This window comes from Sphaerodactylus townsendi, linkage group LG05, assembly GCF_021028975.2.
Source record: "Sphaerodactylus townsendi isolate TG3544 linkage group LG05, MPM_Stown_v2.3, whole genome shotgun sequence".
Classification (NCBI taxonomy): Eukaryota; Metazoa; Chordata; class Lepidosauria; order Squamata; family Sphaerodactylidae; genus Sphaerodactylus; species Sphaerodactylus townsendi.
This window is the reverse complement of record NC_059429.1, coordinates 110472849-110497463: the sequence shown is the minus strand read 5'-3', so window position 1 is coordinate 110497463 and position 24615 is coordinate 110472849. Positions and strand designations below refer to the sequence as shown.

The 24615-nt window shown below is 43.9% G+C and overlaps 2 protein-coding genes across 2 annotated transcripts in view; one reads left to right on the top strand and one right to left on the bottom strand.

Moving 5' to 3' along the window:
- Nucleotides 1–508: 508 nt before the first annotated feature.
- Nucleotides 509–15642, bottom strand: TOMM34 (translocase of outer mitochondrial membrane 34). The gene is made up of 7 exons (XM_048497021.1): nt 15413–15642; nt 10300–10399; nt 9068–9220; nt 7859–8025; nt 5027–5174; nt 2239–2365; nt 509–1824 (listed from the first exon to the last, which is right to left on the bottom strand). Exons 1-7 carry the CDS (start codon nt 15531–15533, stop codon nt 1720–1722), a joined length of 921 nt encoding a protein of 306 aa, XP_048352978.1. The 5' UTR covers nt 15534–15642; the 3' UTR covers nt 509–1719.
- Nucleotides 15643–18227: 2585 nt separating this feature from the next.
- The window catches only part of STK4 (serine/threonine kinase 4), an 83806-nt gene continuing 77418 nt past the window's right edge, over nt 18228–24615 (top strand). Inside the window, exon 1 of the mRNA XM_048497605.1 lies at nt 18228–18402. Within this exon, the coding sequence (XP_048353562.1) occupies nt 18371–18402 (32 nt within the window). The 5' untranslated portion in view covers nt 18228–18370. The remainder of the gene's footprint in view (nt 18403–24615) is intronic.

The following is a 24615-nucleotide window of genomic DNA, read 5'->3' as shown; positions in this document are numbered from 1 at the left end:
GCCACCCATTCTTTTTCAGGAAGAGATTTGTTGGGGGAGGCGGCTGGACAGAAACTTCAACTGAACGCTTTTGCAATTACTAGTTGGAAAAAACCCCTTATGTTCTCTGACTGAAAACTGCAACCCACCTTAGGGGCGGGTTTGTATGATCTTTCGAGAAGAAATTGGAATTCACAGACAACTGCTAATTAAAAGCTCTCCCAGAAAACTTAACAGCATATTTTTGTATTGTGTGGAACTGTCACATACATGCAGGTTTCAAGCACAGGCTAAGCAGGACAATCCAAATTATTAATCTCATATTCCAAGGGCTTGCTGGTGAAGTGGCTTAACCTTACAAAACTGAGATTTTTTATTTTAATGCAGTTTGCACAGTCTGCTTCTCGGAGGACTCCGGTGGCTTTTCACCTTACATGGAAGGATCTTGTCTGTGCAGAGCACAGCTGGTGGTGTAAGTGGATACGTTCCAGCTATTTATTTTTTTACTATTAAGAACTGCGCAGAGTAGCAAAGTCAACCAAACTTGTTTATTTAAAAGTTCAATGTAACACCCAGCTATGGACGAATTTATGGTGCCAGAATTCAGCTTCACTCCTTACAGGCAAGGCCTTACACAGGAAAAAAAAAGAGTGCTGGGGGACGCATTCTCCTCCCGTCAAAATTTCCAAACATTAAGAAAGCAGCTGCCATTTGCATTGTGTCTTACAGTACACCAGTATTGGGAAGAACTTGGTGCATGCCCTGAATATAACCACAAGTCTAGTTCTATGAAACAGCAAGCAGGTCTGTTACCACTACTCACTTAATACTCAGTTCTCATGAAACAGACGGTGCAGCCCAGGAAAGGAATTATTACATTAAAAAGAGGGTCAGCTCGCTCTACCTGCAGTGTGAAATGATGAACGGCCAGTCTTAGTAACCCAGCAACTTATTTGTGAGCATTCAAATAAGACATAAAGAAAATATCCATGCTGCCCTACATTGTTTTTTTGTCCTATGACATGGCAAGAAAGTTAATACTCTTCCATGTATATGAGGAATAAAAGTGTCCTTGTACAATCGTATGTATTTGCATGTACGGGACACATAGAAGGCGTTTAACCTTAAGGAAACGGAGGCTTACAAACAAAAACCCTTAACTGTAAAATATAAGGAAAGCCAAGATTTATTCGGCTCTTTGGTAATAGAAAAGAAAAGTGACTTTGAAGTTCCTAAATTATGCTTTGGGGACCAGATACTGCAGTGTTGCCCAGGGGGCAAAAATTAAGGCAAAGCACACACAACTTTTGATGTCCTCGCTTCCCTCTGCCACTGCATCAGCCCCCGGGGTTTTGTATACACTGTAGTCATTACCTAGGTGTATCGGTAGACCGAACTGCAAGTGGGAAGTTCTTCTCTCTGTAAACACACCCCAGAAATTCAACGCTATGACAAGTGCTATTCAGCTCCATCGGTTAACAGAGATTTTTTTTCCAGTTCCTAAACCAGTAACTATACTAGGAAGTAAAGAACCTCAAAGGTTTCTCTGCACTGTCTGAAGGCTTGATAGAAAGGCTGAATAACTTTTGTACATAGATTGCATGGAACCTGAGTGGCAGCAGCAGGTCTAGAAGGCAGACTTCCTAACGAGCCCTACCTTCAGCCTGGTCCCAACAACAGTTTTTACAGGGAACAAAAGTGTCATCTTCAGGAGAGAACAAAGTTCTTTGCGAGCGACTCTTATTTTGAAAGCTTGCTTAATTCTTGTCGTAGTTTCTGAGCAGCATTGTTCTTTGGTTCAATTTTCAGGAGAGTGTTGATATCCGCCACGCTGGACTTGTAGTCCTAGAAATAATTTTAATGGTTAGTGTACGTAACGGAGACCATGGTAAGGAGTTGGACACCTTGTGCAGGTGGAGACTCCCTAGTGGTCTTGGGCATACTATTGGTTTTCACATTTGTCTGTCTGTAAAGGAAGTGGTGCCTCTCATTCATTTAGGAGAAAGTATATTTATCCAGAGGCGTAGCTCCAAGGGGCAGGGGGGCATGACGCACCGGGTGCGCGCCCCTGTGGGGGTGTGGCAAGGGCGTTCCGGGGTGGAGGACACACCAGTGCACCGAGCACTTTCCCCCCTTGCTACGCCTCTGTATTTATCACAGAACTGCACTCTGCACAGTAAAAATATTCTTACAATTAAAAAACGCAATCAGAACATTATATTCCCCACAACACTCCAAAGCAACCAGGAGGTTCCCTACCTTGAGCTCTTTATATGCTTGTGCTCGTCTGTAGAACGCTTTGACATTTTTAGCATCTAATTTAAGGGCTTCTGAACAATCCTGAATTGCTTCCTTGTACTGCTTCAGATTCAAGTAGCAAAGAGCTCTGGGGGAAAAAAACAACAGAATTACTTATTTAAATGTTTTTGGGAAACATCTGGCCACACTTTGGATCTCTATACTCATCTTAGGAAAGGGTGGTGGGAAAAGCATGTGCAACAGATGCTCAAGTTTAGGAGCACAGTGGTGTAGTGGTTAGAATGTTCAACTAGGCTCGGAGATACCTGAACTCAAATCACCTTTTTGTCATGAAATTCATTGGGTGACCTATGTCAGCCATTCCAACCCACTCCTCACACCATTGTTGTGAGAGCTAAAGTGGGAAGCTCCCTGGAGGAATTTCAGCATCAGAATGTGTGGGATAATTATCATACTACTGTATACATTTTGGTCTGAATGCTGATGAATCCTCAAAAGACGATGTTTGCAGTCCATCTGCAAGGAATCCTCGACACAGGGAAATTTTTCCCTGGATCTAACCCTGTACTCTTGCAATTGCTCAAGTTTCAGGGGAGGAGGAGCTGGTTATCTGAAGGTTTCTCATCTCTGCTCTTCTTTGGAGGTCTCTGAAGACCCCTCTCCCTCCCATTTCTAACTGCCATTGCTGAAGCTAGCAGAGGGCAAGGGGAGGGGGAAGGGGAGGAAGGATCGTCTCATCAGGCACAAACTCTGCTCCATTCCATAAGAAGGCTGTCCACTTCGCTTGAATGCTGACTTCTATTTTCCGCCATTTTACATAAACTGCTTTGAGTACAAACTTCGCAAATTGCATTTTAATTGCATCATGCAACAGATTAGCCATCAGGGTTGGCCTCACTACAGAGAGAACGCAAGAATGTTATGCCTGAGAAATCTAAATTCTGCATGACGAAAAGTTGAAATGTGTAGCCTGTACTCTGTATGCAAGCTGATCTGATCTGCAGAAAACCTGTTTTCTAATTTTACCCATCGTGGGGTGCAAGTGAGGAAAGTACAGAATCCCAGTTCAGTAACTTATCTGGTTTATGAGATTTCAGCAGGAATAATCCGTGTATTCTAAGTGTACCTTCTCAATCATAAAGGCTAGAAATTTGCTTAAAAAAATGAAAACTGGAACTTTCAAGAAGTGGCCGTTGCAGCCAGTATCACAACTGGTGCTTCTACAGAACAGAAGCATTTGCAGAACTGTGCATATGCACTGTTAATTGTTTTTTCAAATTTTTAATAGATATAAACAAAACAGAATAGATAAGAACGGAATAAAATATGGAAATCATTTCCAAGCAACAATTTCATTTTAAAACAAAGAAAAAAATGCATAAAATATATTAAACAATGATACAATTAAAAACAAAGTATAAATAATAAGAACATTTATGAAGAAGAAGAGTTGGATTTATATCCCCCCTTCCTCTCCTGCAAGGAGACTCAAAGGGGCTGACAAACTCCTTTCCCTTCCCCCCTCACAACAAACACCCTGTGAGGTAGGTGAGACTGAGAGAGCTCTGAAGAACTGTGACTAGCCCAAGGTCACCCAGCTGGCATGTGTTGGAGTGTACAGGCTAATCTGAATTCCCCAGATAAGCCTCCACAGCTCAGGTGGCAGAGCAGGGAATCAAACCCGGTTCCTCCAGATTAGAATACACCTGCTCTTAACCACTACGCCATTGCTGTTCCATGCACTGTGATGAGAAAACATAAGGATATTTTACTATATGAAAGAATCTGACTGAAGGAGAATCTGGATGAAAGACTGAGCCACACAGGAAATGGCCTCCTTGAGGCTGCAGTTCCTCGACCAGTCCAGGCAGGTTCTTTGTTCATACAGGGTTCAACAGAGTCAATGTGCTTTCCTTTGTACCTTTCCCCAGAGGATACTCACTGCTAAGCAAGCCAGCTAAACATTGGCTTGGATCCAACAAAAATGTTCTGGGGGACGGGAGGATTTCTGACTGCGCAGCATAACTTTCTTGCCTCCATCCTACTATTGCAGCCCGAAATATCTCCTGAAATGCTGCTCTTGGGGGGTTCCTGGTCTTCCAGCAGCAGCATTTCAAGTGCGGGGGAGGGGGCAGGCTGGGTTTTGCAAATGGAAATCCTTTTGTTCGAGGATTCAACCCAATATGTCGACATAGGAGAGTGCTTCACTGGCAAACTGCAGGAATTTTTTTTAGCTCCTCCTAAAGCTGAGATACTGGAAGCCCCCTGCTTACAGAACAACATAATGAAAAGGACAATCGCTATATGAGAAATAGGCACTCATCTAAGATTGCCAAGCCCAACCGTGCAACCGGGGGGGGGGGGACTGGGGGCAAGCTGCTACATTGGGGGACATTAATGACAACATGATGTCACTTCTGGGGTAAACTGGAAGTTAGGCCACACCTCTCTAGGAGTTACCAGAAACTTTATGATAAGACTATAAAGTTTTCAGTGATTTCTAGAGAGGCTTGATATCGATTCTGGGTTTTCCCACTGATGGCCGTTCATTTATTTTTCTCTTGCTATTGCTCCGAATAGTGCCAGGAAAGGGAAGCTGAGGATCCCCAACAAGGGGCTGGCAACCCTAATCTCATCTCTTTCATTGTTTTCACCATTGTTTTTACCCTTGATTAGTCCGAAATTGGTTAAATGTAACTGAAGGATGGTGGAAGGGCTAGAGTGTTGTAATTCTTCGAACAAATGGCCCTGGGTGAGAAAGGAAACGCTATGACTATCTGAGAATTACCTGTTAGTATAAGTGGTGCTTTCCAGCTTGTGAAGTTTTAAACTCTCAGTGTACTTCTCAATAGCTTTCTTATAGTTGCCCTTTTTCACAAATTCATTTCCTTCTACCTTCAGCTTATTTGCTTGTTCAGTGGCAGCAGCTGAAGGCACTGGAATTTTAACAAAACAGGACTTTGTGTCAATTTATGATGTTACAAGTATACAAATCCACATTTTCCCTTGATCATTAGTCAAGAGCCTCAATGACCCAAAATTCATAGCTAAGCAGCTGACCATAGCACAACAGTCAACTTATTTGTATTTAGTGGTAGCCCTAGGAAACTTCAGCACATTGTTATTAGAATGGGAGAAACAGAGATCGGGATGCAATTCAAGCTTCAGGATTCTGAACAAAAAAGGACAGTTAGAAGCCTGTTAAAGTACCATTTTGACCAGGCTAGTAGACCTTGTAATTCAGCAAACCAAATGCTGTCAGCAGGCCAAACCTACCAGTCATTAAGCCAGCAGAGGGCAAGAGCAGCAGTGGAGGGAGGATCGTTCTATCAGGCACAAACTCTGCTCCATTCAATAAGAATGCTGTCAACTCCGATTGAATGCTGACTTTTATTTGTTGTCAGCTGAGGACTTGGTGGGCAGGGAACTGTCAAACATCTGGCAGACCACAACGCTAAGCCGCTTGGCTAGACTGTGTCAAGCTTAGTGATCATGCTGTGCAGTGTCGTTCTTGACCTACTTCACACAATTAATATCCAGAGATCAAAACCCTGGACTTACTGGGAGGGCTTCTTCTCATCAGTAGACTGGAAAGTATCCTTGGATGGGTTGTGCCTCCTCCAGCTTTGTGGGCAGGCATATGCAAATCTTTTTGCAAAGGCCTCCATTACCCTGAGAAGGCTATGACTCCTCCCCCCACTCCCCGGATCCCTATTCATGTTTTGTCAAACTTCTGTAGAAGTCATATCCACCTTAGTGACCACAGAAAATTGGGAGACAGGGAAACAGGCTCACTTACTAAACCATTATAGAGAACCTTGTCTGTTTACAGATGTTTGGAGGATTTAGAACAGGATGATGTAGGAGGGACCAGGGTAGACCTTTTCCTCCATTTTTCTTAAATTTCTTCATGATTTCTCTCTTCCTTACAATAATTTCAGCACTCTGCTGATGCAGACAACAGGGTTTTTGGCAGCTCAGCTGTTTACTGCTCATTTGAACTGCCGTCTGTTTAGACTAGTCAAGTCACTCGTTAGCCGAGTTTTACTTATGACTCAAATTCTGGACACTCTGCCAAAAGATGTTACTTCTATCAGCCAAACCTTATCTTTCCCCTTGTACAATACTCCACAGAAATGCTGGTTTGGATGTGATAGTATTGAGAAAACAGAGAAAAAAGAAAACAAATGACTGGAGGGTGAAAACTGTTACCTCCTCAGTCAACATCTTAAAGGGACTTGATTTTTCTATACAAAAGGCGATCAATATGTACCAACAGCTCTCAGGGTTTTTAACTCCAAATCGAACACCTAGGTGCTCTTTGGCATTCCAATACGGGCCAAGTAGTTGAAGGATCTCAATCTTCTTTCATCGAAATTCTTGGAACTCCTATTTGTGTCCCCGACATAGTTTTATGCTTGGAAACTAACCAAGGATTACTAGAAAACCAGAGCATGGATGATGACCATTATGTTCTGGTTACATCTGATCATTCCAGCTTTATTTCACAATTGCTCACGGAATATCAGCCTTCTATTTGGTTAACCCATATTGAGCAAAAAAAATAAAATAGTAGGAATATCTCTGGACTCTTTGACCACGGAATCTGCATCATCAGTGTATAAAATGAAAAATCGCAGTTTGTTAGATGAAAATGTCAGGGATTTATTGGTGCCTCCTGGAAAATCTGTTCTCTGTTGAGCCTAGGGATTTTTCCAAGCTCAGGATCCCTAGCCCCATACATTTAACATTTAATTGTTTCACAACAGCATAGAGCTTTTATGTTAGCTAGATTTAATGCTCTACCTTCAGCTGTGTTATATGGGATATTCCAAAGAATACCTTTCTCCACTAGGCTTTGCCCTGTAAGCATAACAGCATAGGATCTATACCACATACACTTTTTCACTATTCTTTCTGTGTTAACATCTGGATTAAATGTGTAACCCCTTCCTGTCCCAAAGGAAAAGGCAAACTGACAAAGTTAGGGTATTATTTCATTTGGCAAATCAGAACTCAGCTTCAACAGAATTGGTTGCAAAGTTCCAGCTGCATGCGAGATGGCTCCGTCAAGTTCTGATCATTTAGATTGTTTTAAATATCTTGTTCTTTTTGTATCCTGTTTATATCTTTGCATTTTATTATATGCCAATAAAGGCTTTGTTGTTTTTGAATACCAAATGAACACTGACTTCTCCCTGGAGACCTGTAACTGAAGATGCTGTAATGCTAAAGAACAGTATAGAAAACCCCCAGGTGACTCCCTGTTCACACAGGGAGTTCCTCTCCAATTTGTCCTCTGCCTGGCAGGGCAGGATACCTTACAACCCACTGATGAGAAGAAATCCTCACAGGAAGCCCAATATTTCATTCTCCATCAGTGGAGGAAGATATCCTTGTATGAGATTATTGCTCTGTATTCCAGGTGGGAAAAGACAGAGGAGACAAATTACTGAGGAACTATTTTTGGAGGGCTCTTTTGCCAAATGTCACCTCAGCCAAGGCAAACACATCTAGTCTGCAATGCCTCACAAAAGGCTGAGGGCAATGCCCAGGTAGCTGGCCCTGATTTCTGCAACTGCAGAAGCAGAGGTTGTTCTTAAACAGAAGAAACGCTCACCTTGCTTTGTGACACATACGGGCTCATTTGAGTTGCTTCTTGCAATAGCTTCATTGCTTCCTAAAGGAGGCTCCCATCTTTTCTGAGCAGAAACAGGGACAGCTGGGATGGGTGGCAGCTTCTGACGCCACTGAAGACCATCCTTTTCCAATAAGGCCTTGGTCATTCTGAAAAAGGAGATCTATTTATTTCTATCATTCTTTTATGACAAGGCCTTTTTTACCAGGACAGACAGCTAGCCAATGTAGTTAGGATGCCTCCTCAGGTATGTCCAAGTGTGATGTCATCCAAGAATGCCAGGCTCTTTCCCCTTTGAATATCCTCAAACTAACTAGGATATTCACAAATATTTATTTATTTATTTATTTATTTATTAAATTTATAAACCGCCCAATCCCCAAGGGGCTCTAGTAGTCTAGTAGTCACAAATATTAGAACAGTCATTTACAGGTTTCCTTACAGTGATGCAGTTCCCAGAGTTCAGCTGGCTTGTCTTAATGCTTTCACTTTCTTCACCCCAAATACTGCAACATTTATTCAGGGCTCAAAAACCATACCCTGGCAGTACAGCTGGACTGAGATTAGATAATTATTTAAATAATTTTCTTGCACTGCAATCCTAAAGAGAGTTGCATCTATTGAAGTCCTCGAGGGTTTTCCACTTGTAACATTACAATACTCTCTCTGTTGTTCTTTCCTCTGAATTGCCAGTTTTCCTTTTTTAAAAGCAATTCTATAGTTCTTTTTGTTTCAGATACATGCCTTTCACATTACATCTCTGAAACAAAAAGGGCTATAGACTTTTTTTAAATGAAAGCTGGTAATTCAGAGGAGCTGAGAGACAGAACTGCCTGGTAGGTTAAGATCCATCCAGTTGGATCAGGTAACTCTAGCCCAGTCCTCTTGTCTCAATACTGAACATCCAGCTGCTCCTGAGAAGCTCCCTCCTAGGACCTTATGGAGACAGTTCACACTGTGTTTAACGTCAAAAACACACTATCCCCAGAGAAAGAAGTTCCTTTCCTAGTCCTAGCCTACAATGGACAAGATTTACACTGACTTTAGCAGAGGCAGATTGAATCTTAAATTATCTAGCTATGAGTTAGTTGTTTGGGACCCAAGACAAACACTTCATCCAAATATAGCGAATCTGGACTTAATTTCAAGATTTCCTGGGAGCTCCTTAAATACTGAAAATCAAGGAATTACCTGTTGACTCCATCATGTCCAGCCTGAATAGTGCAATCAACTTGTACTAAAGTTTTGTAGTCCACATAGGCTAACTGGTATCTCTCCAGAGCTTCATAGGCTGCCGCCCGCCTCAGCAGGGGTTTGATTCCAAAAGGGACCAGATCCAAGGCACTAAAATCAGTGAAGTGACAAAAAAAAATTAAGTATAAGCTACAAAGTCAAGTTAGTGGAAATTTGTCTGAATATCTGATTGTCTGAACAGTGTGCATCACTCCTGGGCTAGGGAGATATGTTGCACTGTGCTGCACTGAAGCAAGGGAGATAATCACTGCTTTAATATAAAGCCCTATTAACCCATAGAGATGGATCATGATGCTGGGTGGATGGAGGTGGGGGTTGTATCTGAAGCCACCAACCCTCCCCACTCTTCTTTCAGTGATTAGGGAAGATCAGCAACTTAAGAACGAACACCAGAAAAGAACCCCCACCCCAACTGTACAACACGGCCCTTTCCCTCCTGACAAAAAGCTACTGCTCTGACTTTGGCAAACTGAATTTATTTCCTTCCCAGAATAGCACGAGAGGTGAGACAGTACTTTACAGCTCACTTCAGAACTCCCCAGCGGTGAGACACAGTGTCGCTGTGGAGCTTCCCCGCCATCTCCAAGAAGGCTTCTCAGCAGCACAGGGAGGCAAAAGACAGAAAAAAAGCCTCCCTTTTGCTGAAAAGTCCTCCATTGGGCTCTATGGACTTGCCCAAAAGGGTGGAATAAGTCCAAGCCTTGGACGCTAGCGTTCTGGCAGGCAGAGACTTGGACGGTGGAAGCTGACTAATGTCAACTCCACCCCTGGTCACACTTCTGGGATGCCCCAAGCCATGCCGACGGAGCGTCCTGTGCCACTGGTGGTGGGGTATGGCAGCTGCTTCCAGAATTAGACACTGCGGAACCATGAGGCTACCAGGTGCCCATGTATCTGGCCCCTCTACTTCCGCATTTGGCCCTTGCACCAGTGGGGTGGGCACTCCCACTGGCACAAGGCTAGACCAGCTCCAGAGGTAGGTCCACCCCCCACCCCCCCCAAAAAAAATTGGGCTGCCAAACTTCTCTGCCCTTTCCTGTGATTCCAAGCCAGGTGAATGACCAGCTTCCCTAAAAGGACTGTAAATAAACAAATGATGAGAGACAGTGGCACATACATCTGTGCGCCCCGGCCATTTCTCCTCCTCTCGCCAAACAAGCATTACTTACACAGAACAGTCCTTAATGCAGAGACTGCAGTTGCCATCCTTCAAGTAACAGGCAGCACGGTTGGAATAAAGAACACTCTTCTCTTCAGCACTTGCATCTCCTGGGCAAAGAGACAGCAAGACAGGCTCCAAGTGAGAACATAAGAACTAGCCTGCTGGATCAGACCAGAGTCCATCTAGTCCAGCACTCTGCTACTCGCAGTGGCCCACCAGGTGCCTTTGGGAGCTCACATACAGGAGGTGAAAGCAATGGCCTTCTGCTGCTGCTCCCGAGCACCTGGTCTGTTAAGGCATTTGCAATCTCAGATCAAGGAGGATTAAGATTGGTAGCCATACATCGACTTTTCCTCCATAAATCTATCCAAGCCCCTTTTAAAGCTATCCAGATTAGCGGCCATCAGCACCTCCTGTGGCAACATATTCCAAACACCAATCACACGTTGCGTGAAGAAATGTTTCTTTTTATTAGTCCTAATTCTTCCCCCCAGCATTTTCAATGTATGCCCCCTGATTTTAGTATTGTGAGAAAGAGAGAAAAATTTTCTGCTGTGAGGCAGCTAATAGATTTATACCCCACATTTCTATTTCCCAGGCACCCAAACAATGCAAAATGTCTCTTTTGTAAAATGTCTCTTTTGTATCATACACAATATGGTAACTTAAAAGCGAAAAACAGCAAATGAACCCACAGAGCCATTGTGGTGTAGTGACTGGAGTGTCAAACTAGGATCTGGAAGACCTGAGTTCAAATTCCCAAAGTCACAAAACTTGCTGAGGGATGCTGGACTGCTCACTCAACATCACAGGTTGCGGAAAGGATGAAACAGAAGAAGAGAATTATGGATGCCACCTTGTGCTCCTTGGAAGAAGGCAGGATATACCTACAGTGGAACCTTGGTTTTTGGTGACTGGTTTTCACCAATTGTCGCCAGCCGTTTTTCGCCTCGGCTTGCCGATGAAATCCGAGGCAACTTTTGCTTAACCTTGCTGCACCGTTTCCGTTGCGCCTGCGCAGAAAGCGTCGCCTCCGTTTTCGCTGATAGTCACCGGACGGATTACCAGCGAAAACCGAGGTTCCACTGTATACTAGACAGAGATCATCATTATTTATTTATATATTTATTTCATGCATACCCCACCTTTCACTCCAATGGGGACTCAAAAAGACTTATAGTGTACTCCTCTCCTCCATTTTATTGTCACAACAATCTAGTGAGGAAAGTTAGGCTGAGACTGTGAGCATTCCATTGCTGGGAAAAAGACCCTAAGTTCACCTCCGGAGGTAAAGGGAGCAGAGCCTCCAACAGAGATCTAAAGGAACAGGCAGGCTGATGTGGGAACAGGCAGAGTTGCTAAGCCTAAAGCCAGTTTATGGGATGAAACCCAGCACTCTGGATTGCATCTGGGGAAAAAACTGGGAGCAAGTGCAGATCTTTCAGTACAGGTGAAATGTCTTCATTACAGCAGATGCCTAACCAATTTTCCGCAATATTGTGAGTAGTCTTCCAAGGCAACCATATAACATAGGCTGTTTCCGCACGAAGGCGGAAACGGCCGGGTCGGCGTTTATGATGCCGACCCGACGACGCTGGGACCGTCCGCATGATGGATTCGCTCTCAGAATCAGCCGGGCAGCCGGGCGCCACAGAGCGCCGCACCCGGCCGAGCCTGCTATGTCCCGGGCCTCCTCGCGGCTGGCCGCCGAGGAGCTCGGGGACATCATCGCCCCTGGCCCCTGTGAGCCTGCTCCAGCGGCACAGGGCAGGGGAGCGTGTCCCCAGGCCTCGGCGACGCGCCGGAGGCCCGGGGACAAGGTGAGTGCTGGGTGGGGGAGGCGGCGTGAAGCCGCTGCCGTTCGGCTTCGGCAGCAGCTGATTCACTACAAAGCTGCGTTTCCCCAAGAGCGCCGGGAAGCGCTCTGGGGAAACGCCGGCTTCAGGTTAGAGGGCGGGCAGCGGCTGCGCTTGCAGGCTGCGCCCCCTGTGCGAATGGCAGTCTGGAGACGGCGTTTTTACCATCTCCAGGTCGCCATTCATTGCCCGTGTGGAAACGGCCTTAAAGAGAAGTACAGCAATCTAACCAGCATGTGACCAACTATGGATCTCTGTGGTAGACCAGTATGCTTAGTGGTAGCAAAGGAGAGTAAGACTCTGGCCCCTTCCACACATGCAGAATAACACACTTTGAATCAACTTTCAATGCACTTTGCAGCTGTGCGGAATAGCACAATTCACTTACAAACAATTGTGAAAGTGGATTGAAAGTGCATTATTCTGCATGTGCAGAAGTGGCCTTAGAATCATGTCCTTTTCCTCCATCAGGTGGTTCTCGCTACTCATTAAAATCTTAAGTTTAAAATGAAAAGCTCAGTACCTATGATGGCAGGCTAGGGTCACAACTGGGGAAGAAAATGGATGGTTTGTTTATTAGCAACATCACTAAATTAGTGCTTCATTAGCAACATTCTATACCCCCAAGAGAATGTTAATTTTCATCCTGATGTTTGAAATGTCCCTTCTGGACACTTGCACAATCCTGTGCTCCAATTATTTGTTTATTACATATTTATCCTTCTCTTATAGGTTAGAGAGAAAGACAGTGATCGAGTACAACAAAGTGCAATTCTAGGCACAATTAGTCTATCTACTGAGCTCAGCGGGAATCACTTCAGTCAACAGTACTATGTTACCCTGAAAATAAGACAGGGTCTTATACTAATTTCTGCTCCAAAAGATGCGTTACGTCTTATTTTCAGGGGATGTCTTATTTTTTTCCATGATTTTGCGCCCCCCACGTGACCAGATCAGCTGCGTTGGGGAATCTGTAAATAGGGCTTATTTTTGGAGTAGGGCTTATATTTCAAGCATCCTCCAAAAATTCAAAAAAAAAATCATGCTAGGGCTTATTTTCGGGGAAACAGAGTATGCAGGATTTCTACCAAAGCAAACTTCATTTCAAAGAAGATCCGAGACAGGACTTTCCAATGAAAACCCCAAATGTTAGCCATTACCACACAGTGGCACTGGATTATTTCTCTAAACATTTCTAACAGTTAGTTTAGAGTGCTTCTTATGGGTTTCCTTGTAACTTGATAGAGATGGCAGGAACAAAGTGCACCTGTAGAGTGTAAAGAAGGAAGGCAATTTTTGCCTTGCTCTACTTTAACACTCCTGAGAGCAACAACCCAGTTGCTGCTTGTGTGTTTTATAAAGTCGAAACACCCCCCCCCCCCCCACCACACACACACTTATTCTGGACAGGGATTGATTATTCATGTTTATGGAAGCAAAAATTCTGTCAGAAACAGCCCTCGGAGACTATTCTGCTACACAAAACTAAGGGGGGGGGGGGGACTTTTGAGATACTGCAGTCTTACATATCCTTTCTAAATACTGCCGTACTGCAAAACTTATACAAATAATTTATTACGCCCATGCCTTATCATGATGGGCTTGTCCTTCAAGAGACAAATCCTATTCATATAACAGTCCCAAAGCTCTCCGCAAAGCATCACAACATTTCAAGCTCTTTGGTCTTTCATTGATAAACAAAACCCAGAGGCTGAGAAATATTAAGGATGAGGGAAATGGGCCCAAAGGGGAAAGTGGTTAAATGAGCTTCTATTCCTCACCTTAAGTCCAAGAGGAAGGCATGGAAAAGAAACGAAACAGAAGGCAGCGTTAATCAGCCTCCGCCTCTCTCAGTTCAAACCAGAAGCACAGGGAAGAAAAGAAACAGAAAGTAGACCAGCCAGCCGGCCAGCTGCCAGACCTGCATCTATTTTCTGCCGCCAACCCAAACTCCCTCATTATGACACAATGACTGCAGCAGCCAGCCTGCTGACATAATAAGTCTAAGGCTGTGGAGCAGGTTTCAAAGGTCACCAGTAACTTAAGTCTGGGCAAGCATGAAGACATGAACATCTTCCACACCCGCTGTACTCTACCACATTTGGTGTACTGCACTCCATGACAATTCCAGGAATATGTAGTATATGACAAAGAAGACTGGTTCCATATGAAACCAGAGGACCGTAAAGCATCTCTGCTTTACCTAAGGAGCTGGTAAAAGCCTAGAGCACCCCAAACCAGCTAAGGGGATGGAGTTTTTCTATTCTGCCATCAGGTACTATTTTTAACCTATTCTGGGTACCCAAATGCATGGAGTCTTAAGGGCATCTGGTTGGGCTGTCTCTGCCTCCTCATCCTCTACTGAAACTAAACCTAAGTACATGGAGCAAAAACAAATGCATACTCGCCCCCATGTTTTGTTCCCACCTACCCTTCCTACCCTTCTTATAGCATGTTTTCAATTGTAAGCTCTTTGGGGCAGAGATCTGTCTTGTGCTCAGCAATATATAAATAACACATTTCAAGATCCTCAAGCCAGGACTGAGCCTTACAATAGAAAAAAAAATTCTGTGTACAGGGAGAGTTAGAACAACCAGAGCAGTGTGAACCTCTGTACAAGCTAGGCCTAAACTGGAAAGTCTGAGCTGAGATATAAAGGGTTACCTAGTACCAAAATCAGATCAGTGTCCCATATCTAGCTCACAGCTATATATTATGCCTGTCTCTTAGACACAGATCTTTCCTACTATACATACTATAAGCTTATATGTTTACATTTATTTATATATTACATTTTTACCCCGCCAATCTCCTGAAGGACTCGAGGCGGCTTGCAAGTAATATACATAAAAAACAATACGATAATATAAATAGTAGAAAAATATAAATACTAAATAAATACTACACTTCTGGGGGTAAAGTGCAGACTGGGGGAGGCAGTGGCAAACCACCCCATAAATGTAGCCTGCCTAGTAAATGTTGTGATGTGACGTCACCCCATGGCCAGTAACGATCCACCGAATGCACCTTTTACCTTTTTAAACTGAATTTCAGGGGGATTAAACAGGGAACATCAAATATACGGCATGTCCTGCTAATGAATGAATCCAAATTTTCTCAGAAAACTCTGTGAATGCAGAAGGAGTTATAATAACTAAAACGCCCCAGAGACACCCCCGCACCCCAGGCGCGGATCCCTCTCCCTCCGGTCTCCCCACCCGGCATGCCGAGGCCTTGCCGGGATCCCCCCTCCGTCGCCGGTACCTGCCGCTTCCAGCAGCTCCAGAGCCCGGCCGTATAACGTCGCCGCCTGCGCGTACTGCCCGCTGCGGAACTGCTCATTGCCGGCCTGGCGCAGGTTCGAGATCCGCGACGCAGGAGCCATGAGGCCGGCGAGAGAGCCCCGAGGATCCGGAGCCGGCTGCGATCAGCAGAAAGCGAGGGCAGCTTCCTTCCTCCGTGGCCGATTCAGGGAGAGGCGGGCGCGCTCTTGCCGGGGCTCCTCCTCTTTCCTTTAGGAGCGACCAGAAAGATCCAGAGGAGTCGCGCAGCGCCTGGCAAGAGAGCCACAAAGAGGCGACGGAAGAAAAAAAGTGTTTTTGGAGGGGGAAAAAATCCCATATATAATAATTCCTGCGACTCCAAAATGCAAACGCGATTCTTGTGCCACTCTTCCGTCTACTGTGTGTGCGTGCGTAAAGTGTCGCCAAATCGCAGCTGATTTATGGCTACCCTGTAGGGTTTTCAAGGCAAGAGGCGTTGAGAGGTGGTTGCCCATTACCCTGTTCGATTACTAACCTATTTAGCAAGCTGAGATCTGACGAGATCTTGCTAGCCTTGGGCCATCCAAACCAAGGGATGCTACTGATTAACAGCATTTTACTCAAGGGCCCCTTCCGCCCATGCAGAATAATGCACTTTCAATCCACTTTCAGTGTACTTTGCAGCTGGATTTTACTGTGCGGAATAGCAAAATCCACTTGCAAACAATTGTGAAAGTTTGGGTGCTGTGTGGTTTCCGGGTTGTATGGCCGTGTTCTAGCAGCATTCTCTCCTGACGTTTCGCCTGCATCTGTGGCTGGCATCTTCAGAGGATCTGATCCTCTGAAGATGCCAGCCACAGATGCAGGCGAAACATCAGGAGAGAATGCTGCTAGAACACGGCCATACAGCCCGGAAACCACACAGCACCCAAGTGATTCCGGCCGTGAAAGCCTTCGACAATAAATTGTGAAAGTGGCTGTTGCGGGTTTTCTAGGCTGTCTGGCCATGGGCTAGTTGAATCTGGCCATGAAAGCCTTGGACAATAAATTGTGAAAGTGATTTGAAAGTGCATTATTCTGCATGTGCAGAAGGGGCCCAAGTATAACCTTTGGTGAGGCAGAGACCTCTTTCTTCAGATGTGTTATGTAGCTCCTTTTCACACTACTTCCCGCATGACATGACTGCACAGTGAGGATCCACTCAATGAATCTGAGTAAATGGATTCTAGCCCGTGAGAAATGAGGCTGAAATAAAATGTTGTTAGTCTTCCAAAGCATCAATGGGCTTCTATTTATTTGCCCTATAGAAAATTAGAAAACCAGTACAGTGGTTAGTAGGTTGGGTCGTGACCTTTATCCATTAGTCTGGAGAAATAAAATAAAACAGGAATCCAGAGGCACCTTAAAGACTAACAAAATTTATTTGCCAGTCTGAGTTCACTTTACAGGATTAACTTAAGTAAACATTCATTAGCATGATTCACCTTCCTGCTGTGAATGATCATAAAAGCTTATGCTGTAATATTTTTTTAAAAGTTTTTAAGGTAACATTGGACAGACTGTATTGTCAAAGGCTTTCATGGCCAGAATCACTAGGATGTTGTGGGTTTTCCGAGTTGTACGGCTGTGTTCCAGTAGTATTTTCTCCTGATGTTTCACCTGCATTTGTGGCTGGCATCTTCAGAGGATTGGACAGATTCCTGCTTATCCATTGTATTCTAGTTTTTCTTTTTTTAAGTTAAAAGGAGTGTTTTTATTAGAAATCATGTTCACAAGAGCAGAACCTCATCAGAAGTCTGTTCTACCACAACAAGATTCAACCTCATTTTACTTTACTGAGGCCTTTTTTTTTCTTAAAACATAAGCTGTGTGTAAGCCATAAATTAGCAAAGCAAAGAGCTGGATAATGACCACCTGCCTGCTATGTAGGCATCCACCCCCACCCCCTTTAAATTTTTGGTATTAGAATAATTCGGAAGTAGCAATTCCACCTCTAACTTGAAACAGCGTAGACAGTGTGATGTAATTGTGTAGTTCTAAAGTGTATGACTGTGATATGGGAGACCCATGTTCAGTTTCCCAATACTGTCACAGAAGCTTGCTGGGTAATTTTGGGCCAGTCACAGACTCTTCGCCTAACTTACTTCACAGGGTTGTTGTGACGGTAAAATGGACAAGCAAAGAATGTTGTAAGCCACTTTGGGTCCCCATTGGGCAGAAAAGTGAGGTATAAATGAAATAAAATAAATAACAAACAGTACAGGCCACTCATGGCACCTCTGGACTTTATCACTACATTCTGTAGTTAAATGCCTGCTAAATAAGGCTTGGTTCACACATGCAGTAGATTGAAGTGACAGTCTGCTGCTGGCAGGTGCCAGTTTTCACTACTCCTTTGCATTAGTACACACACAGCCTGCACACAAATAGTAAAGTAACAAACGGAGAAAGATTCTGCCACCTTTCTACACTTATTTTCTATTTGCAGGGTTTTTTTCCACATGGGAGATGTTCAAAACTCAAGGAGTCACTGCAGGAGCTGAAGTGAGCTAGGCCTCAGCCTACACATGACTACCTCCATATGACACACCCTCCGCCACTCTTCCCACCCCGCCCTACTAAGCATGCAAATTAAAGCCGCGACTTAGCCGGCAAGACGCGCGCATGCGCTGATCCCCAAGTTGCTGTCACTGGTGCAGAGAGCCCAAAAAGAGCCGGTGATGTCGACACGCTCATCAAAAGCGGCGGCTCTTCTCTCTGCCCTTCCATTGGTTCCTATATGTGTGTGGGCGGGAAGCGGAAGTGCGGGAGGCGGGGGGAAAAGAGCCTCAGCCGGAGCGGGCAGAATCGAAGATGGAGTGGCCGTGAGCGTGGACTGAGCGGTGCCTGCGCTGCTGTTGCCGCCGCCCTTGACCCGCTTTTCTCGCCGGGCTGCTGCAACTGCTTTGGCGCCCTCGCGATGGAGACGGTGCAAATGCGCCACCCGCGCCGGTGAGGGGGACCCTGGGTTGGAAATGCGGTGGGTGGGAGGGTGGGAAGAGTCTTGGAAGCTTGTAGCATACTTTAAAACAATGCATTTCTGCTCAGTGTAAAAGTGTAGTGAAATAGCGATGACTAATAAAATAAAGCTGCCTTTTGCACAGTGTATGTTTCACTTGTGGAGCTTCCTACCCCTGGATGTAGTAACGGCCATAATTTTAGACAGTGTAAAATGGGAGTCATAAAATTAATCATAATTGTATGGTCAGCAACTAGGAAGACACCAGTAATGGCTCCTTAAAAGTTGGCAACTTATTCCAGTATAAACTTTTATGAACTGGCTCTGGAATAATTTTTTTTAGTCCTTGTGGTGGTGCTCGGCTCCAGTTTAATCTTGCAGCAGCCAACACAGCAGCCCTTTGGAATTAGGAAGAGTTCATGTCCTATGTGTCTGTTCTTATCAGCTTAATATCTTGGAATGTCATTTGCTTGAGAGGAAACAGGTTTGCTTTGGATTGTCAGTCTTTGGGTGCATTTGGCTGGCTATTGTAGGGAACAGGAAAATGAATCCTTGATGGGATCCATCAGAGCTACTCCTATTAAGAATCATGAATACCAAAAGGCAACTAGTGAGTAACTTACCACTAACCAGGAGTAGATATTCTTTGTGGCCCCAAAACCATGAAACTCACAACCTGTATGTGTTGGTATGCTGGCAAAAGCGGGTAGGACAAGACTAGGGTTGTACTTGGCCAGACTCATTAAACCCTTGCTGAGCCTTAGCTGTAGCCCCATGAGTGCGGAAGTGGTCCAGCATGCTCAGCAAAACTGAGGATTTTCTACTGTTCATTGTGTATAATCTTGCACTAAGCTTAAGACCCTGAAAATCAGTAATTGAAGAGCAGCTACTAACTAAACGAAGTTCAGATTAACAGGAGTAATCAAAAGTGGGCAGAGGGTACATTTACTGAAGTGGTTATAGTTAGTTCTGGGCTTGTGCTTTGAAAATGTGTGTTGTGCTGTAGAGAGAAAAAAATCCTGCAAACTTCCCTGACTACTCTGGGGCAAAAATTCCTCCTGGAATTTTCCTTCTGAGAAGCTCCTTGTTGCACTGGGAAAAGGATGTAGAAGATAGAACCCCTGATACCTGGAAGACATCACTGGAAAATCTAATTTATTTTTACTATTTCTTCCCACCTGCTTACTTTCCAGGACATTTCAGAAAGTTGACCCTTGAAGTTCTGAAATAGTTTTCAGAATGGTGTATTATTCTGGTAGCAGTCACTGTGCATCACGCGGAGTATGCAATACTATGACTTTGTACCAGTGATTACAAAAGTCTTATTTTATGTTGCATATCTGTGAAATCAACTTCTTTGTCAGATTGTGTACAGCCAAGTGCAGGTGATCATGTGCAACTGTCACATAGATGGAAATTTCTCTGAGTGTTCAGAAAGTATTAGCAGCCTTGAAGTGCAAAGCATTGGTCTGCACTTGCTGATGTTCGTTAATACATCTGATTTCTGTAATCCTTGTCCTGTTACACTGTTTATTAGGTGCCTCATGTTGCGTTGATGTGCATTGTAAGTCAATTTGTCATGTGTCTCAGTGAGAAAGATGGACCTTAAATAGCATAAATAAGATAAAAATAGGTATTTACATTTGTTTATGTTCTGTGGTCCTGATCTGGATAGTTCCAGGCTAGTTCCATGATCTTGTTAGATCTCAGAAACTAAGGCCCCTTCCGCACATGCAAAATAATGCGTTTTCAAACCACTTTCACAACTGTTTGCAGTCTTTTGCTATTCCGCACAGCTTCAAAGAGCACTGAAAGCAGTTTGAAAGTGCATTATTCTGCATGTGTGGAATGAGCCTAAGTAAGTTGACTGTGCTAAGTATTTGGACGGGAGACCTCCAAGGAATTCTGGAGTCATGACATGAAGGAAGGCAGTGGGAAACTCAGAAGCATGTAAGGAGCTCTTTGATTAATCAAGGATATTGGAAATGAGAAGCAACTTTGCCAACGCTCAGCTTTGGCTTTCTAACATTGAACTTTTCTGCATACTGCACTTAACCCCAAATTGAAGCTGTTTTCAATGCCATCATTTCCCCTGAGGTACGTCCACACTACCCTCCTCTGAACATGGTTTTCCAGCAGGCATAATTAAAAAAAAATTCCCATACATGCACTCTAGTGATGCTTCACTGATTTGTTGATTAGAAAATACTTCCTTTTTAAAAAGAGAAGAAAATGCACAAAATGCAATAATTTAGGAGAGGGAGAAAGGAGTGAGGTGGGGGATCCAAAAATGGTAAACCAAATGCAAAAGAGGAGGTCAAATGACTGCGCAGGGGGCGTGGATAATGGCCAGGCTTTTTGGTGGAAGAGAAAGATCATATCAGTAGGATCACACTGTAAGGGAAACTATCTTAGAAACATTTCAGTGATAAACATTGTAGTAAAAGTATTTTTTTAATTATGAAGTAAAAGGTGTTAAACATTTCCAGCACCAAACAAAGGGTGGGGATTATGGTACTCCATGGGAAAAAGTTCAATTAGTGGGCTGGGTACAAAGTAAAACACATGTGAGGAAAGGCCATAATTAAAATTGAAATTACAACTTGTAAATCACTGACTTTTCCTTGATTGAACAGTTAACTTAAACTGTCAGTGTAGTCTTTGCTAGCTTTGGGCAGCAATACTGATCAGAAAAGCTGTCATTACTATCCGGACAGCTGAAAGAAATTGTGTTACTGAAAACACTGTAGGATGTAGATCAGTGGAAGTAAAACTAAAGATAGACACGCAGACTTGCTCTTCCTTCCTGTGTTTCCCCTGAGGCCCATTTCAACTTAAACATAGATCTGTTAACTTCATCACTGTTATGATACTGTTCCTCAGGTATGCTACACTTTCTGTCTGTCCCCTTAACCCCACTGAGTTTGGAGTAGATACAGACACCCTGGTGAACTAATTTCATTTTGTAAAAACTACTATTTTAAAATAGTAAGCTCTACTTTCAGGGAAATATATTTGAGACATAATGCTCTGTGAACGGTATCCTAAACCTCCATGCACACTTGTTTCAAACAAGAATAAGTTCTGTGGTTCTAATTCTTATCTCTTCCAGTTTTTGTCTTTCACCATTTCCTGGGTTTGAGTCTTAATAATAGTTCCTCATTTCAGACATGCTGTTAATTCCTCTGTTATCTTTCTGTATTCTGAACAGAACAGGGAGAAAAAGTAAGGAGTTCAAAAACCTACATTGAAGACTCTGGCTCTACTACTTATGCATGTAAAGTAAAAAATCCATCTTTGGGATCTAATACTTTAACATCTAGTAAATTTAGCTGACACTGAGTTGCAGACATCCACACAGAGTCCTTGATATATTTTAACAGTGGTGATAATAACCGCAGGCTTTAAAACATGCAATTGCTGACTCTTGAATTGTGCTTTAATGCATAGGAAGCCCACGTTGTTTATGCCAGGAAGTGGCAAAAGCAGTTAGTCTTTCTGGCACTCCTGAATTGGAACAAATGACATGAAGGTCGGGCAAAAGCACAGTCAGACCTACACTTGTTGTCTTCTCTTGTGCTGCTACCTCCCCCACCTCAGTTAAAGGAAAACAGACACGAAGCCACCTCAAAGCGCTAATGTTAAAGCTTCGAAGGAGCCCAGAGTTCTCCCCTCCCGCCAATCCCACATCTTTGCTGTGTCTACATATGCATTGCGTTTCCCACAAGCTTATTTGGTCAGCCTGCTGGAGCAGGGCTCTGGAGAGGAGAACGTAAGATTTCTTAAATCATTAGTTTGGTTCTCCTCCATACTCCACGCTGTGGCATTGTCATGGGTCAGCCAGGCTTAGCTGAGCCCAGAGATTTGGAGGACTCTTCCGATGAGGAACCAGATGGTAGCAGGGTGCTTCAGTCCCAGCTAGCAGTAGTGGAGCCACAGGAGGAGAAGGCCCCTCTGGGGTCAGATCGAGGGCCATAACAGGAAAGCAATGCAGAGACTGTGGGCTCAGACCCTGAGCCTCAGCCAGGGACCAGCTTAGAACCTCCTCTGCTTTCCAGCACCAGGCTGGCTGCAGGGAGCCCGGCTTGCTCTCCCTGTACAACTCCCAAGCCCCGTGAGCAATCCAGGAGAAGGTGCTGTAGCAGCCTGCGAAGTGTTCATTTGGCAGCCCTCCCTGTCTCAGCCTCAACAGCAAAGTGGAGCATTTGCAGAAGCAGGGCTGACGTGTCAGCCAGGTGCAGCAGATCTCCAGCTTCTGGGTAGTGTCCTGTTAATAAAAAAAGGCTGGGAAACAGGTGGCTGTGTGGAAGCAACAAGTCTGCTTGCTGCTGCTCTAGCCATGCCTGTGTGTGTTCCTTGTCTCCTTCATTCTCACCTTGACTCCTATATTCATGTTGATGATTCTCATTTAACAAATCACTAGAGATGTGCTATGTTCCTTCCTGCTTCAAACACTCCACTATCGTCCCAGTGCCGAAGAAGCCTTCCATCAAGGAACTGAACGACTACAGACCAGTTGCTCTAACATCTGTAGTTATGAAAACTTTTGAAAGGCTAGTGATGTACCATTTGAAAACCATCACGGATCCACTGTTGGACCCCTTGCAATTTGCATACCGAGCAAATAGATCGACAGATGATGCTATTAATATGGCTTTGCACTATATCCTACAGCATCTTGAATCGCCAAAGACCTATGCAAGGGTCCTCTTTGTTGACTTTAGTTCAGCATTCAATACTATCAGACCGGACATTCTTCTAACCAAACTAAATCAGCTAGCAGTACCTGAGCATATTTGTAAGTGGATCACAAGCTTCCTAACAGATAGGAAACAGCAGGTGAAGCTAGGAAAAATTACATCAGACACCTGTAAAATGAGCACAGGGGCCCCAAGGCTGTGTACTTTCACCACTTCTCTTCTCTCTGTATACCAATGACTGCATCTCAAATGATCCATCTGTTAAAATACTGAAATTTGCAGATGATACAACAGTGATTGGTCTCATTCGAGACAACGATGAAACCGCATACAGACGGGAGGTTGACCAACTAGCCTCGTGGTGCCACTGGAACAATCTAGAACTGAACACACTTAAAACCGCAGAAATGGTGGTAGATTTCAGGAGAAACCCTCCCATCCTACCTCCTCTCACAATACTAGACAACACAGTATCAACAGTAGAGACCTTTAAATTTCTAGGCTCCATCATATCTCATGACCTAAAATGGTCACCTAATATCAAAAATGTCATCAAAAAAAGCACAACAAAGAATGTTCTTTCTGCGCCAACTCAGGAAGCTCAAACTGCCCAAGGAGCTGCTGATACAGTTCTACAGAGGAATCATTGAGTCTGTCATCTGCACCTCTATAACTGTGTGGTTTGGTTCTGCAACCCAACAAGATCGACACAGACTTCAGAGAATAATCAGAACTGCAGAAAAAACAATTGCTGCTAACCTGCCTTCCATTGAGGACCTGTATACTGCACGGGTCAAAAAAAGGGCTGTGAAAATATTTACTGACCCCTCGCATCCTGGACATAAACTGTTTCAACTCTTACCCTCTAAACGTCGCTACAGAGCACTGCACACCAAGACAACTAGACATAAGAACAGTTTTTTCCCGAATGCCATCACTCTGTTAAACAAATAATTCCCTCGATAATGTCAAACTATTTATTATATATTTATTATATAATTACTGCACTACTTTTTTCATCATTCCTATTACCCATCTCCTCCCAATTATGACTGTATGACTATAGCCTGTGCTGACATTTCATTTTATTTTATGATTTTACATTTTATGTTTTTATTACTATTGATTGTTTCCTGATTGCTTACTAGACCTATATGACAATCATTAAGTGCTGTACCTTATGATTCTTGACAAATGTATTTTCTTTTATGTACACTGAGAGCATATGCACCGGAGACAAATTCCTTGTGTGTCCAATCACACTTGGCCAATAAAGATTCTATTCTATTCTATTCTATGATGTTACCCTTGTTTGACATTTGTCAGTAAGGACTATCTGTGCAGACCTTGGACTGAACATTGGCTACTGTGTGGCAGGACAGGCACAACTGCTGAAAAGATTGGCCTTCATTCTTTGTTCTTGGGCCAATGTGGCCATTTTCTCTAGCAACTGGTCACAAGGACCCCTTGTGTCTGAACAATGAACATTAGTGCTTGGGGAGCTAT

What these genes read in the sequence shown, in the direction of transcription:
- TOMM34 (XM_048497021.1), bottom strand. Translation starts at nt 15,533, where the DNA reads ATGGCTCCTGCGTCGCGGATCTCGAACCTGCGCCAGGCCGGCAATGAG. An exon ending in GGAGCTGCTGGAAGCGGCAG is followed by an intron (nt 10,400 to 15,412) that starts GTACCGGCGACG and finishes CTCTTTGCCCAG; the next exon opens with GAGATGCAAGTGCTGAAGAG. An exon ending in AGCACCACTTATACTAACAG is followed by an intron (nt 2,366 to 5,026) that starts GTAATTCTCAGA and finishes TTTTTCCCCCAG; the next exon opens with AGCTCTTTGCTACTTGAATC.